This window comes from Dysidea avara, chromosome 7, assembly GCF_963678975.1.
Source record: "Dysidea avara chromosome 7, odDysAvar1.4, whole genome shotgun sequence".
Taxonomy (NCBI): domain Eukaryota; kingdom Metazoa; phylum Porifera; class Demospongiae; order Dictyoceratida; family Dysideidae; genus Dysidea; species Dysidea avara.
Genome location: NC_089278.1, coordinates 34391963 through 34406590, shown reverse-complemented (window position 1 = coordinate 34406590; position 14628 = coordinate 34391963). Strand labels below are relative to the sequence as shown.

The following is a 14628-nucleotide window of genomic DNA, read 5'->3' as shown; positions in this document are numbered from 1 at the left end:
TATGCTTGGGAATGAGCACCTTGATTGGCAAGAAGACTAACCATGATACTACTATTATTATTATTATTAGTGTGTGCTGTGCAGAAATCAATGTGATTATAACATACAGGTGTGATTGTGATAATTATTTAAGAGGGTACAAAACTGATCGTGTGAGGGGGGATTGAGTTCCACAGTTTGATTGTGGAGGGGAAAAAGGAAAATTTTAAACTATCAATTCTGGTATCTAGTTGGTTGAAGTAGCCATTTCTCAAGAAGGAATCAATCAATATCATTTGGAATACACACCAGGTTGTTAGTGATTTTATACATCATCTGTAATTTGGCTCTGTATTAATGCTGAACTAGGGATTAAACGTCCACTATAGTACATCTGCAGGTGTAGGTGACCTCCCTTGTTTCCCTACCTTTTTCCCTATGATCCCTAATTGAACATAAAATTCTTAATTATTCCTTATACTTATTTGTTACGTTTTACTGTGATTTAATACCATGCACTACTCCAGCTTGTTTTAGTACTTTTTATCGATGTGCTATGGTCCCTACTCTAGTTGAAAATTCCAATTTTTTTTGTGTACTTGTTTGTTAACTTTTGTTTGTAAATAATTATTATGACTGGTGAACCCACGCATACCGCATCAAAAGAAAGAAATGGTGCCGTGCGCCCAGCTATCAATTATCATCTGAAAAATGAAGTATTTATTATGCTTCGTTGTCTGCAACGTTCAACCTGTGAATCTATAACTACTCAAAAAGCACCTCTACGATCAAAGTAGCCACTATGAAAAATACGGACGATTTCTGTTACGAAAGGAAGTCATCATGTGCTACCGCCAAATCGACACTTTTCGCTGTCAGCAAAGACGATTGGGACACAAAAGAGGACACCATGAAGAATACATTGTATGTACTGCGGTATACAAAAAGGCACCTCTCAGGCAGAAGTGACGAAAAGCCAGTAGCCTTAGCTGTTATCGAGTTACGCTTGTCTGAAGGTATCAGTCAGCCAGTCAGCCAGTCAGTAGAAAATTCCAGTAATGAATTTTTTTTTAAAAAATCCGTAGTGGTCGATCTGGAGGCTTGCTCGGGCTTCATTTTGCCTAACCAATACTGCCAAATTGTCGTCAGGGAAAAGTAAGGCTGGTTTTTGGGTGATGTTTTTTTTTCATTGGCCACACCTACTCATTTGTGGTCCTTACTATACAGTACTATTGTATTGTATGATTATGACTGGTGAACCTGCGCATACCGCATCAAAAGGATTGTGCCTGAACTAATGTTTCAAATGAATGCGCATCCCAAATATCAGTTACTGACCACAAAGGAGAACAAAGGTAAGTCCATGATGCATTGTATGTACTGCGGTATGCTAAAGGTACCTGCATGTTGGACTGAAGCACATTGAACAGTGAAAAAATCAGCCCGTATAACCTTAGCTGCTATCGAGTTATGCTTGTCTGAAGGCATTAAGCAGGCGGTTAGTTAGTCAGTAGAAAATTCCAATTAGTAATCTATTGGAAACATTTACTGTCATACTGAGGGCACCTTTGGGCTTGGTTATGCTTAACCAATACTGCAAAGGCACCAGGATGGTAGCTATTGTGAAGTTGGTTTTCGGGTGATATTTTTGTTCCAAAACACGTTTGGGTTTCTTTTAACTGAATTCACAGTCCTCTCCTTATAATTTAACCTTAAGCTACATATGAGACCACAAAGATTGTTCCTAGCATGTACTAATGATCATGAAATACTTTCAGTATTGCAATATAGCTATTCCACAAACTTTGCTGGGTTATAATCTTTTCAGTTTCTAGGCTTTGGCATTTCTGTAAGGTCTCTTCCTATCCTTTACTTTTGATGGTGGCACAGTCAAACTAATATAATGTTTAAACTTGTCAACAAGCAGTTTCCATGCATCTTCCAATACTTCATATCAGTTCATAGAACCCATTAGTTCATTTATCTGTCTCTAAAATCAGCATGGCAAATATCTAACCTATATCATTGAGACTATCTTTCCCAGAAGCATCACAAATCAGGTTGAAAGCTATGCAAACATGATCACTTACACTGAAGAGGAAGGTAATTCCACCATTTCATTCTTGTCAGTTAGTACTACAGTGGAACCTCAGTTATCCGAATCCCTTGGACCAGGGGTGGTCCATAAGTAAAAATATCAACTACCCTAATAGAACAGTCACTACTCTAATAGAGCGGTCATTTCCGTAGTTCGGTTAACCGAGAATCCGGATAAGTGGGGTCCGAATACCTGAGGTTCCACTGTAAATCAAATGCATGAGATAGGAGTATATACAAAGTACCAGGTCTGTGAGGACTGAGGAGTAGTACCATGTCTGGACTGCTGACGTGTTACAAGTTGACACTTCAGGTGATTGCTACAATGATGATCTGAAGTGATGATCATCACTTCAATGATTTTATTGCTACTGTGATGATCCCTAATATGTAGCATATAAAATTCCTTACACCATTTATCACTAGTATATTAAACATTATTAATTTAAAAATGAAGTAAGGATCCTAGCAATAAAAAGTAGTGAAAAAAGAGATGAATGATGGTATTGCAGCATAGCTCAGTGGTAGTCTGGCCTCGCTCCTCGAGGCCTTGTTATGTGAGTATGCCAGACTAGCTCGGTGGGAAAATCTCTACATTGGCATGTTATAACAATCATTTTGTTAAAAGCCAATATAGGGATTTTCCCACTGAGTTATGCTGTAATACCATCATTCATCTCTTGTTTCACTACTTTTTATTGCTTTGATCTCTTCTTCATTAAAAAAAAATTTAATACACTAGTTTGTTTAGTTTTTATTGTGGAATACAGTTATACATGTATGACTGTTCTATTAGGGCGACTGCTGTATTAGAGTATCTTGAGTCAGCCTTCAGGGGTGTGTTACTATTTCATATTTTCATTGTGCTAACATTATGATTACAGCTTGGGCAATAATAATGGCATGAAGTAAACAATTATATTGTTAAGAGTTGTGGTTTTGGTGCTGAACCATTACAATTAGTTAACCAAGGTCATGTTAACAAGCATGGTATTGAACCTATCATGAAGTTGCAGATATCTACTGAGTGTCAGTTACCAATTGTCAGTGCTTAATTAGTTTGCGGTGCCTAAATATGCTACTCAAGGAAAGTGTTGATAGGGAAAATTAACATCTCAATATGGTTAAGAAGACGAAGAAAGACAAGGCGCCGAAGGCACGCACTCATCAGAACCCCAAAAGGCACATGCCACTAGTTAGTTTGTTATTGTGGCATAAAATGGTGGTTGTTCACTGCTTCATTTGGCCTCTAGCTTTGCAACTGTGGTCAGACAGGCCAGGCCAGGCAGGCAGATTGAATTTCGGTGATTTTCTTAAAATACTATATCCGGCTGTCCTAAGTTTTTTCTTGTTTTTAATGCTGTATTTGATGTTAGATGGACTAATATTATTCCTTAATGGTGATTTTTGTTGCATAAGATGTTTCTAAGATGGTTTTTATAGGAGGCATTTTAGGCGGCACGTCATTTTTGGGGGGATCCCTACTTAAACAGTACTACCATACTGTTTGATTGATAAAATAAAACTGTCATATGAATCCCATGTTTAATTAGTCCCTCCCAGTTAACCTTTTACTGCCAGACTTGGAAAATTTTAAGCACCACATCTTGTGGTTGTTTCAAAGCAATACAGAAACTCAAGTTTGGAATTTACGAACAGTTTCAAGTTTTGACCGCTGTCAAAAATTGCCTACTAGGAGTAGCTGAAAAGTTGCCACTTTTGGTTTCCAGAAATGGAAATTTCTGACCAAGTCAAAGTATAGTTTGTACCATGCCTCGGAGATAAAGACTGAGAAAGTAACAATATTAGCCAATCATAGCACAACTCCAGAAATATAATTATTGCTCAAATGCAGCTTATGCATATACTAACAGCTTGCTAAGTTACGGACAGTAGATGCTCAAAATTGTTCCAACGTTTATACTATATAGTTGATGCATGGAAACACATCATAATGCAATTGAAATCTGTGCTTCCTAAGGTGGTGAAGTTAAATACAGTTAGCAATGTAAATATACTGGTAATGCATTCATTATGATTTGTATGCAGTAAATGATGTAACAATTCCAGCTATGTGAGAACCTGATTACAACCATTGCTATGACATTACATTAAAGCTTTGCTCACATATGCCTCCTATAGGAACCTTATACACATACAGTAGTAATATAACAACTTCACTTGTGTGTATATACTCTATCTAAAATCTAACATCCAAAGTAGAATAGAGTTTAACTACAGACATAACTATTCATGACTATAGGCTTCACTTAGTAAGTATGTTATTGTTGTTAACAATGATATAACGTGTTCATAAGGTATTCTTGATCACTTCACTGTCAGTTACAATGTATAATTATTTCATTGAGTAAGTATAAGTGCTTCAGAAGCTTGACAATTAGATTATTTTTAGGGATTATTAGTTATTCTTCATAATGCTAACTCCCCTAATTTTATGATTACAGGGAACAGATTTGTTTATTCTATTGCTCATAGCTAAATTAGCACACACAACAATGGATTGTAATACAATTACAGTCAGTGCTAATGGAAATGATACTGAAGATTGTTTGGAAGGAAACCACCCTTGTTTTTCACTTCATTATGCATTGAACAATTCACAGAATAACAATTGTGTTAACATAACATCCAACTCAGTCCCACTGACTACAATAGTAGAGTTACACAACCTTAATGCTATTACAATAAGAGGACAGGGTAACACCACTGTAATGTGTAACAATACTGGTGGAGTATCCTGTAATAACTGTAATAATTTTGTTATTGAAGGGATCACATGGGATGGGTGTGGTGATTCTCACAGACAAAAAATTTTTGGAGGAATCAGTTTTGTGCGTTTGATGAACTTATTTATACGAAACTGCACTTTCCAATATTCAAAACTCCGTGCTGTGTATTTGGAACAGATTTCAGGTGTTGTTGTCATAGAAAATTCTCAGTTTTTGTTTAACATCAACAATGACACGATTTATTGTTTTCCTTCACAAGATAAATCCAAACATTGTGCTACAAAGAATTATACTGCAACTGGTGGAATTGTTTTTAATGAAGCTATTGGTGAAACTAATGTAACAATTGTGCATAGCATTTTCAACTACAATGGACATTTTGGTAAAGTCAACTATACTTCCTATACTACACTACTCCCTAAAGGTTTGGAAATAGCTAGGGGAGCTGGCTTATTGGCACTATCCAATAGTCTTAAAGTCTCCGTCAATGTTGCTATTGAAAGTACTCTGTTCTTGTCTAATCGTGGATGTGGTGGTGTTGGAGTTAATATACAAGTTAAGAAATCCTCTTATTTTATACTGAAAAACGTCACATTTTATAACAACACTCTTGTTAAGAAGTTTGATACTGCCTCAACATTGTTGGTGGATGTTGATCATAATCACTTGACATCTTTTAAGCTGCATATGTCATCATGTGTATTTATTAACAACAGGATTGGAAGGAACATGATAAGGTTTATGTTTAGCATAGTAGGAGCCCCCTCACAAGTTGTCATTGATAACTGCATTTTTGAAAACAATTCAAATCATAGTCTTACTCTGGTTGAAGTAACTACCAGTATTTACTCTCAGATTGTTACTAAATTTGTCAACTCAAGTTTTACTGGTAATAGGCATAGTGCTTTGCTATATATTCACTTGTCATATTCAGATGTAGTTACTATGAATGGCATTGATATTAAAAATAACACTGGATATTTCTTGGAAAAAAAAGGAGGGTTTATATTTTTAAAGATTTCTGAAGCACTTAATTGCTCAGTAAATTTAACAGAGTTAAACTACATAGGAAACCATTTTACTGGTAATATCAGAGGTGGTGGGATTTACTTATCAGGTGCTTTTAATTCTGGGTTCAAATGTCGTATTAGTAATTCCAGCTTTTACAGTAACAGTGGGTCTGGTTCTGGAGCTGTTATCTATACCTCCCTGACTAGTGTATCAGTAGCACCGAGTTGTCATGGTTATGTATTTTTTATTGACAATTGTGACTTTAATAACAATACTGGTAAAAGCATTGTGTATATGGCAATGAATTACTATGTCATACCAGCATTTTTAATTTTAAATGGAAACTTTATTAACAATACAGGAATTCCACTAGAACTTGTCAATATAATTCTAGTTGGCAAAGGTAACACTACCATTCAAAATAACCAGGCTCAAACAGGAGCAGCTTTGCATTTAAGTGGTTCTTATATTTTGTTTAACTACTCATCATTTCAACTTAACATCATCAATAACCATGCAAAGCTTTTTGGTGGAGGTATTTATATGGACTTTTCATTGTCAAGAGTAGATAACTACGGTACATATCAATGTCATTGGTTGCTATTCTCCCAGGAGAACTTCTGTCAAGATTTCAAGCATATATACAATAACTGCACCACACGTATTTGTGCTTTAACATTTTGCAGTATGCTTGAAAGGTCAAGCGGACCAGTTGTTTCAGTTCTTAGATTAATCAATAATACAGCATTATTATCTGGCAGTGCAATTTTCTATGATAGTGTTGCAAATGTTAAACTCTACAACAGGTCCATGTCAAATCCAACTTCCATATTTTACATTCCAAAAATCTTAACCATATTTCCTAACTGTACATGTCCATTGATTTTAGCCACTCATCCAGAAAAACTACAACTATCAGATCCAGCTAAATGTGATGATAACTTTACCTCATGTAGTATCACTGATATAATGCTTGGTCAGGAAATCAAAGCTCCAGCATCAGTTTTAGGGTACAACAATAAGCCAGCACAAGGCATGGTGTTTTCCATTAAGTGTGATAAATGTAATAACTATGCCCTTTCAAACCAATCACTTGTTTTGGTGAAAGATATGTTACATGGAATAAGCATTACTGGAACTCAGGTAAGCAAAAATGAAACTTCTTTATCTTTGAAGCTGGACAGTGGAAGTGTAAGTTTATTGTTAACCATAGTCATAGTGCCATGTCATTTGGGATATGTATATACTAAAGACTCTGAAAAGTGTGAGTGTTATATCACCCCTGAGAGTATAGTGAAGTGTAAATCTAAACAGACAACCATCAAGAAGGATTATTGGTTTGGTAGTGTTGAAGGAAATTACACAAGTGTGTCACGATGTCCTAATAAATATTGTAATTTTACTCGCCAAGAAGTTAGTCCAGGGAGATTCTTGCTTCCGCCAACTTATGATGACCAATGTGGTCTACGCAGGACAGGACCAGCTTGTGGTAGGTGCAGCAATGAATATACTTTATCTTATGAATTTGACTACTGCATTGATATCAAAGATTGTACACCTGGAATAACATTACTTGTAGTTGTGTGTACAGTACTGTATTGGATAATTGTTGTAGTAGTTGTATTAGGGGTCATGTATTTCCAAATCAACATGGGCTACTTGTATGGCATCGTATACTATTACAGTGTATTGGACATCTTGTTGGGAGATATTTGGAACTATTGTGATGAACTAATTATATTTAATAAAATTATATTCTCAATTGTTAGGATGAATCCAGCTTTTCTAGGGAAACTGTGTTTTGCAAAAGGGATGAGTGGAATAGATCAAAATGTCTTGTATTACATTCACCCAACAGCAATTGCTCTAATTCTTGTGGTGCTTGTAGTATTTGCCAGACGTTCAAGGAGGTTTGCAACTTTCATTAGCAAGGGGATAATTCGTGCTATATGTTTATTCCTCACGCTCGCCTACACTTCAATTGCAAACACATCTTTGTTATTGCTTCGACCACTCAGATTTATTGGTGTCAGCAGACTTTATTGTTATTTATCTCCAGAAATCAGATATTTTACTGGTCGTCATATAGCATACGGCACAATAGCAGTATTATATGAGTTAGTAATAGTCAGTGGTCTGCCACTATTGCTGCTGCTAGAACCTTTTGTAAACCACAAGATCAATTTTACAAGAATAAAGCCACTACTGGATCAATTTCAAGGATGCTACAAGGACAAGTGTCGTTGGTTTGCATCAGTTTATTTGTTGTGTAGACAAGTCATCCTCATCATTGTGGTTCTGAACTATTTGGATAACTACATTGCACTGTATGTGTTGATGGCATTTTGTGTGATAATAGTTTTCCTACACTACATAATACAACCATACAAGATTGATACACTCAACAAATTTGATGCACTTTTTCTTTTGCTACTAGTAATGTTGGTATGTCTACAGGTTATTGTGCTATCAGAGTATAGTTTTACCAATGATGCGGTAATTGGAGTAGCATATACTCTAATATTTTCACCCCTTTTTGTTTGCATTGTGTCACTGCTCTATCTGCAGAGGAAGCTTCTACAGCATTTAGTAAAATGCTTAATGTACAAAATTTTAATACACCCACGAAAATGGTTGCACTTCACTTCTGATATACACTCCAAACCCCCGTTACCATTATCAAACTGCCCATTATGTGGCCGTTCTAATGCAAGGTAAATAATGATCATGACAGTTTATTTGTCATATTTGTGCACTGTTAAGTTCATAATCTCTTGTTATTTTATATATAGGCAGGTGGATGATTGTCCGCCTTCGGATGAATATTTGTTTCAAGAGTCTCTTCTCAATTACATTGACTAGCATTTAGCTGACAGCTAATTCAGATGAACATAACAATTTATATACATTTACATAGATAGCTGATTATATTAGTATTATTCACTGCACTGTTATACAAACTTGCCATTATGTTATTGTATCATAAGAGGAGAAAAGTTATTAGCATAGATGTATTGTCCAATACACTTCAAATTCCAATTAAAATGTGACTGGATTTTGGAAAATCATCATACATGAAATAATTAGAATTTTACAAGGAAGTTGGAATATATTCACTTGTTGGAATATTTATGAGAGGGAATAGGAAAAGGGATCTATAGGGATTTTTAAACTTTTGAGTTTGATAAGTATAGTAAATTACATACACTAGGAAATTACACATGTATTTTAATTCTTTATAACTTTATGAAATGATTGAGTATTGACTTGAAATTTGAATAGTTGGCAAGTTGTTGAATTTTATGATTAGCATAATGCAAATTCCATGTCTAACTGCTATAGGTCTCTTTTCCTATGCCCCTAGCTCACATCTATTCACACTACCGAGTATACTGATTCTAATTACTGTAAATTGATTGGAAGCTTAAACTACGTACCTTATTTGGTCATAAATATTTGGGTTGTCAGATGTGGCATTAAGACTGATTTTCTAAAACCTGGCCACATATATGTATTTGTATCTGCATGTATAGCTGTATATGTATAAGCAAAAAAGTCAGCTTATAAATGTGTAGATTCCTGGTGCAATCAACTGGTTCTACGATAGCCAAATTCTTAAAGATACCATTCAATCACAAAGCCACAAGCCTATAGCACAATACTTGTGCATACACACACATAAACGCAAGAAGTAACATAGTGAAATCTCAGTTATCTGGACTAGCAAATTTAACTTGAAAAATTGCAGTTATATTAGACTAGTGCATGTGAGTGTTCTATTGGGGTATGCAGTTCAAAATGTTTCATAACCATAAGACATTCTTTAAATGCATTGTTTGAAGATAATTTTGTACAGAGTTACAGACTTTTTAAGTTGTTTGTAGGTGGTCCCCAGAGGGTTGGATAATTGAAGTTTCACTGTTACTGCATGTCTGTACAGTGCAGATCAGAGGGCAAGATATGTAACTGTTATTTCCAATACTATTGTTTAATGGCTGTACAGGATCATTGTTGTTACAGTATTACACCCAGATAGTTTATCACAGACCTGCACATTACAATTTTTGAAAGACATAACATTGGTTTACTGTATAATCACTTCAGTTTCTTACTTACTATCATAGTTCTTCTGTATGTTTTGGAAGTTGAAAAGTGATGCACTTCAATTGTTAATGTTTTATTATATCGAGTGTATAGGTATATGCTGCAGCTGTAGCAGACTGGACTGCAGCAACTGTTGCTAGATGTCTAGCTGATATAATCTACTGACATGGCTTTTGCAAGATGCAGCTGGTATCAAACAACTCGTTGTTAGTTACTACCTTGGCTAGCATATAGCTTTAGTGTGGTTGAAGCGTTTGACTAAGCCATCACACTGTGGATGTCCTGGGGAAGGCATGACTGGGACAAACTATACTTATAATTATCGTTTGCCTTTATTGAGCAATGGTACATTCCTCCATATGGGAGAAACACTGCCATATTATGGTAGAGATACCAAGTCACCAATGGCTTCACTTTCCTCACCTGAAGACATTTCCTTTGCATCCCAAGCACAACCCCTCCATCCCTTATCTCCCTTAATTATATATTTTTACATTAAAATTTTGTATCATTTGCTTCTCTTTTGGCCAAAATTTATAATTTAATTGCAAATTGCACTGACAGAACTGAAAAGTGAAACTATAAACTTTTGTTTCCTAAAACTTCACAAATTTTCTTGTGTAGGCCTGTGGAAAAAAATTATATTTATAGATAAACACACTGTTAAAATGAAGAGTAACCACAACTCTCAAGGAGTTCCCAGTGTAGGGAGGATTTAACACCCCTGGAGAGTAACCATTATACTCCAAAGGAGTAACTGGAGAGTAACACATGCTCTGAAGGTGGTGTCACTTACTCTTCAGAGTAATGGTTATTCTCTTCAGAGTGTTGGTTACTCTCCATGGGGTGTTAAATCCTCCCTACACTGGGAACTCTCAGAATGGTGGTTACTCTTTATTTTTAACAGTGCACTTACAGTGGTATTTTAGTTCTTTTACATAATACTTTTTCAGTTCCTTTTCACTTCATATACTCACTAGTGGATCAATGCCAAGATCTATGCTTTCTTGCAAATTAAAGCTTGATGGAGGCTGGGGATACTTTATAAGGTGGTATATATTTAGGCCGGTGAGTGTTCTATTAGGATTTTGATATTGTGAAGTGGCTTTAAGGTTATGCGCGTATCAATGTTTTGCCCCACTACACGGGCATGCAGAGGTGGGGGATATAGGTGGAGATTTGAACATTTAAAAATTCTTATCCCCACTACCTGGGGCTACTTTTGATGTCACTTATCCCCAGTAAAAGACCCCGAAACACCCGGCTACGTGCCTCGGTGCATCAAATACCCCACCACCTGGCGGGCCGCACGGTTTGAGGTCGATTCCCCGACTAATCCCCGCCTAGCCCCCACTTCTGCCTGTGTTCATAGTAGCTAGTGGGGCAAAACATTGATAGGTGCATTAGTGTTCCCATGCACTTTCATAAGCATGCATATCACCATGCATGCAGTGGAGAACCTTTCTCGTGGAGTTGTAGCTAGCTCATTCATGCATGTTGTGAGTTGGTGCATGGAAAATGAGGTGTTCTCGTCCACACCTCAGTGGTCTCGCGTGACCAAACCACTTCCCCCACGCGCAGCAGAAACGGTGTTGCGCGCCCCTTCACGACACCAGGGGAGTCTGGTGTACGCGAGGGTGTGCGTGGTTGCTTATTAGGGTGGCAGCTGTTTGGCGAAACTTTGTCAGCGGTGCTGCTGGTGTTTAGTACTCACTGGATTGGATTAGAGCTAGATTGAAGTTTCACATGATCAGATTTGGGAGCCATCATGAAGGTACATAGCTACCATATCTAGCTATAGTTAGTGAAAGTTTTCAGACATAGCTAATTAGATAGATAGCTAGTATAATATGTTTATGCATGGCTATCAGCCTACATGCATACTAACTGTAGCTATACCTTGATGGCTATACCTTGATGACTATACCTTGATGGCTATACATCATGTGCATGCATGGTATAGCGAGTCCCAGGCTGGTATAGATTGATTATCCAGTTGTGCAGTTTACTAATAATTAAAGCTACATTTGTAGTGGTATAGATAGATCTTCATGTGTAAATAACAAAGTGTAAAAATTATGCATATGTATATGGTATGGTAGCTATACATTATAACTATGTTGTGTGTCATATCAGGTAGGGGTAGCTGCATGATACTGCATAGGAGCATGCATGGGGAGTATCATAATAAATGAATGAAAGTGCAGTGCTATGCATCTAATCAATAGAGCCAGCTTTGGGACCATGTAGCAGTGTAAGCCCCCAAAATTAGCCAAATTGTGCACTTTTTCATAAAAGCATGGATATAATACCATCACAGATTTGACCTTTGTGGCCACTTTCACACAGAAATTAGACCATTTCTGTGTTTATCTCCCTGTGGCATTAATCGACGTGTTAAAAGTTGGTACCAAAGTAAAGGTCTTGTTGAACGAAACAACTTGATTTTTATTTGAAGTTAATGGGTATAGTTTCATTTTAAACCTTTGCCTTTGCATGAGGTGTAAATTACCCATGGGAAGGTAATTGTCTCAAAATTCATGGGATATATAAATAATTATCATGACTTTGGAACGAAATCACCTGTTAACTTACTAAGTTGTTTTGTTCAACCAGATATTTATTTTGGTACCATGCTTTAACAAGTTAATTAAAATGCTTCAGAGAGATAAAGACAGAAATGATCAAATTTCTGGTTTAAAATGTTCTGCAATGGCAGTATATCAAAAAAATTATGTCATGAGGAGGAGTACTGCTTATCTGGAAAGCAAAAAGTTTTGTTCTCAGCTTTTATGAAAAAGCTAGTGCACGATTTTTGCATTGTATCACTATACTAATAATTATGTTTGTGATCTGCATGATAGATGGCCTTTATACAAGGTGGTCTTATTAAAAAGGTGGATGCTAGTTGAGATTTCACTATCATAATATACGTATATTCATTCATAATCATATTGGATGAGACCTGTTGTGACAAATAACATACGACAGAGTGTAATATTGTACATAAACCTGATAACAATTAAGGTATAATTTTATGATTTGATATTGCAAACTAAGTTGGTTTTGATAAAACAGCTGCTTGAATGGAATACAGTCGAGACCTGCTTTTGTATTTCCTTAAACAGGACTGTTCTAGTACATACATGTATCTACATGTTAGACAAACATTAATTGTGTGTATATACAGCCCATTATCATGCAACTACATTGTTAGCACATTTAATTAACAATATACCATGTATAGTTAATGGAACTTATATTTTATTCAGTCTGATTTTAGCATCATTTTCAGTGTAGATTGTTGTATTGTCATAATTATCATGCAATTGCCATATTCAGCCCAAAGATGGCATTTACTTGAATTGGCTAATAATGGATTAGTACGAATAACCTTTAAAGGTCTACTATTATTCTTAATTACATTGGCTGAATATATAGTTATATTAGTTCAAATATATAATACATACACACTATACAACATCTCTATTGTGTTCATGAAGCTGTCAAGGTCTATATGGTATAAATGGCAGTTGGACCGTATAGAAACTAAATCTGGACATTTCGAGACAATTGAATAATATTACATGTAAATAAGTAAAACTTAACCACGCAGAAGGAGTCTTGATCACATTCATAATGTATTATTAACACAAACGTTCATTGGATCTAACTTTAACAGGTTATACTGGTATTTACATTGAAACAGATTTACAGAGGTAACATATTATAATGCGCTTTACAGCATTGATAATTATTAGTGAATTTACCAACAAACAAGCCCATGATACATTAATATGCATAAGTTTTCACCTTTCAGCATGAACACACAAAAGTTAAACGTTTTGTCATGTATAACGTTTGAAGTATATAATTATATCTAATCCAAAACAGCCAAGCTGTAAAAAAAGTGTGCGGCCCTCAGAAAGGCTATGGTGAAAAAAGATGTGAAATCCAAGGTGGCGGCCAAGAAATGGCTGTGATGGTAGGTTAATGGTAAAAATTTTAATAAAGACAATTCAGGTGAATTTTTGTGCCGCTTCACAAAATTTACCTAAATTGTCATTATTAAAATTTTTACCATTAACCTACCATCACAGCCATTTCTTGGCCGCCACCTTGGATTTCACATCTTTTTTCACCATAGCCTTTCTGAGGGCCGCACACTTTTTTTACAGCTTGGCTGTTTTGGATTAGATTTCATTTCTTTTTGTATTTGTATACCAGCTTTGGGACTTTTTTAACCTACGTTTTTTTCTTTACTACAGGAAGAAGAAAAGATGAAGTAGATGTACTTTAAATATTTTATCAGTAAATGTACAAATTATATATACTGTATAATACATATTTGACCGCATTTGCGAAAAGGGGTCTTCCACACACATCCAATTTGCCAACTTTGACAATTGATAACTTCAGATTGGAAAGAGCTATTGCCTTGATATTTGGACAGTGGTGAGCACCACTATAGCTGAATACATGGTGAAATTTGCAGGTTAATATGTTACTTGAACACTGAGTTATGGTCTCCAACGTTTACGGAATTGGATGTGTGTGGAAGACCCCTTTTCGCAAATCCGGTCACATATATTGATTACAGAAATCTCCATGGTGGTTTCTTTGTAACTGAACACTCTACAAGGTGACTTCTTCTAATTGCTCTCTCTACAGGGTGAATTGTTTGTAG

The 14628-nt window shown here is 35.9% G+C and overlaps 1 protein-coding gene across 1 annotated transcript; it reads left to right on the top strand.

Moving 5' to 3' along the window:
- The first annotated feature begins 5259 nt into the window (after positions 1-5259).
- LOC136261283 (uncharacterized) lies at positions 5260-8882 on the top strand. The gene is made up of 2 exons (XM_066055260.1): positions 5260-8551; positions 8630-8882. Exons 1-2 carry the CDS (start codon positions 5514-5516, stop codon positions 8697-8699), a joined length of 3108 nt encoding a protein of 1035 aa, XP_065911332.1. The 5' UTR covers positions 5260-5513; the 3' UTR covers positions 8700-8882.
- The last annotated feature ends 5746 nt before the right edge of the window (positions 8883-14628 follow it).

What these genes read in the sequence shown, in the direction of transcription:
- LOC136261283 (XM_066055260.1), top strand. Translation starts at nt 5,514, where the DNA reads ATGTCATCATGTGTATTTATTAACAACAGGATTGGAAGGAACATGATA. An exon ending in TGTGGCCGTTCTAATGCAAG is followed by an intron (nt 8,552 to 8,629) that starts GTAAATAATGAT and finishes TTTTATATATAG; the next exon opens with GCAGGTGGATGATTGTCCGC.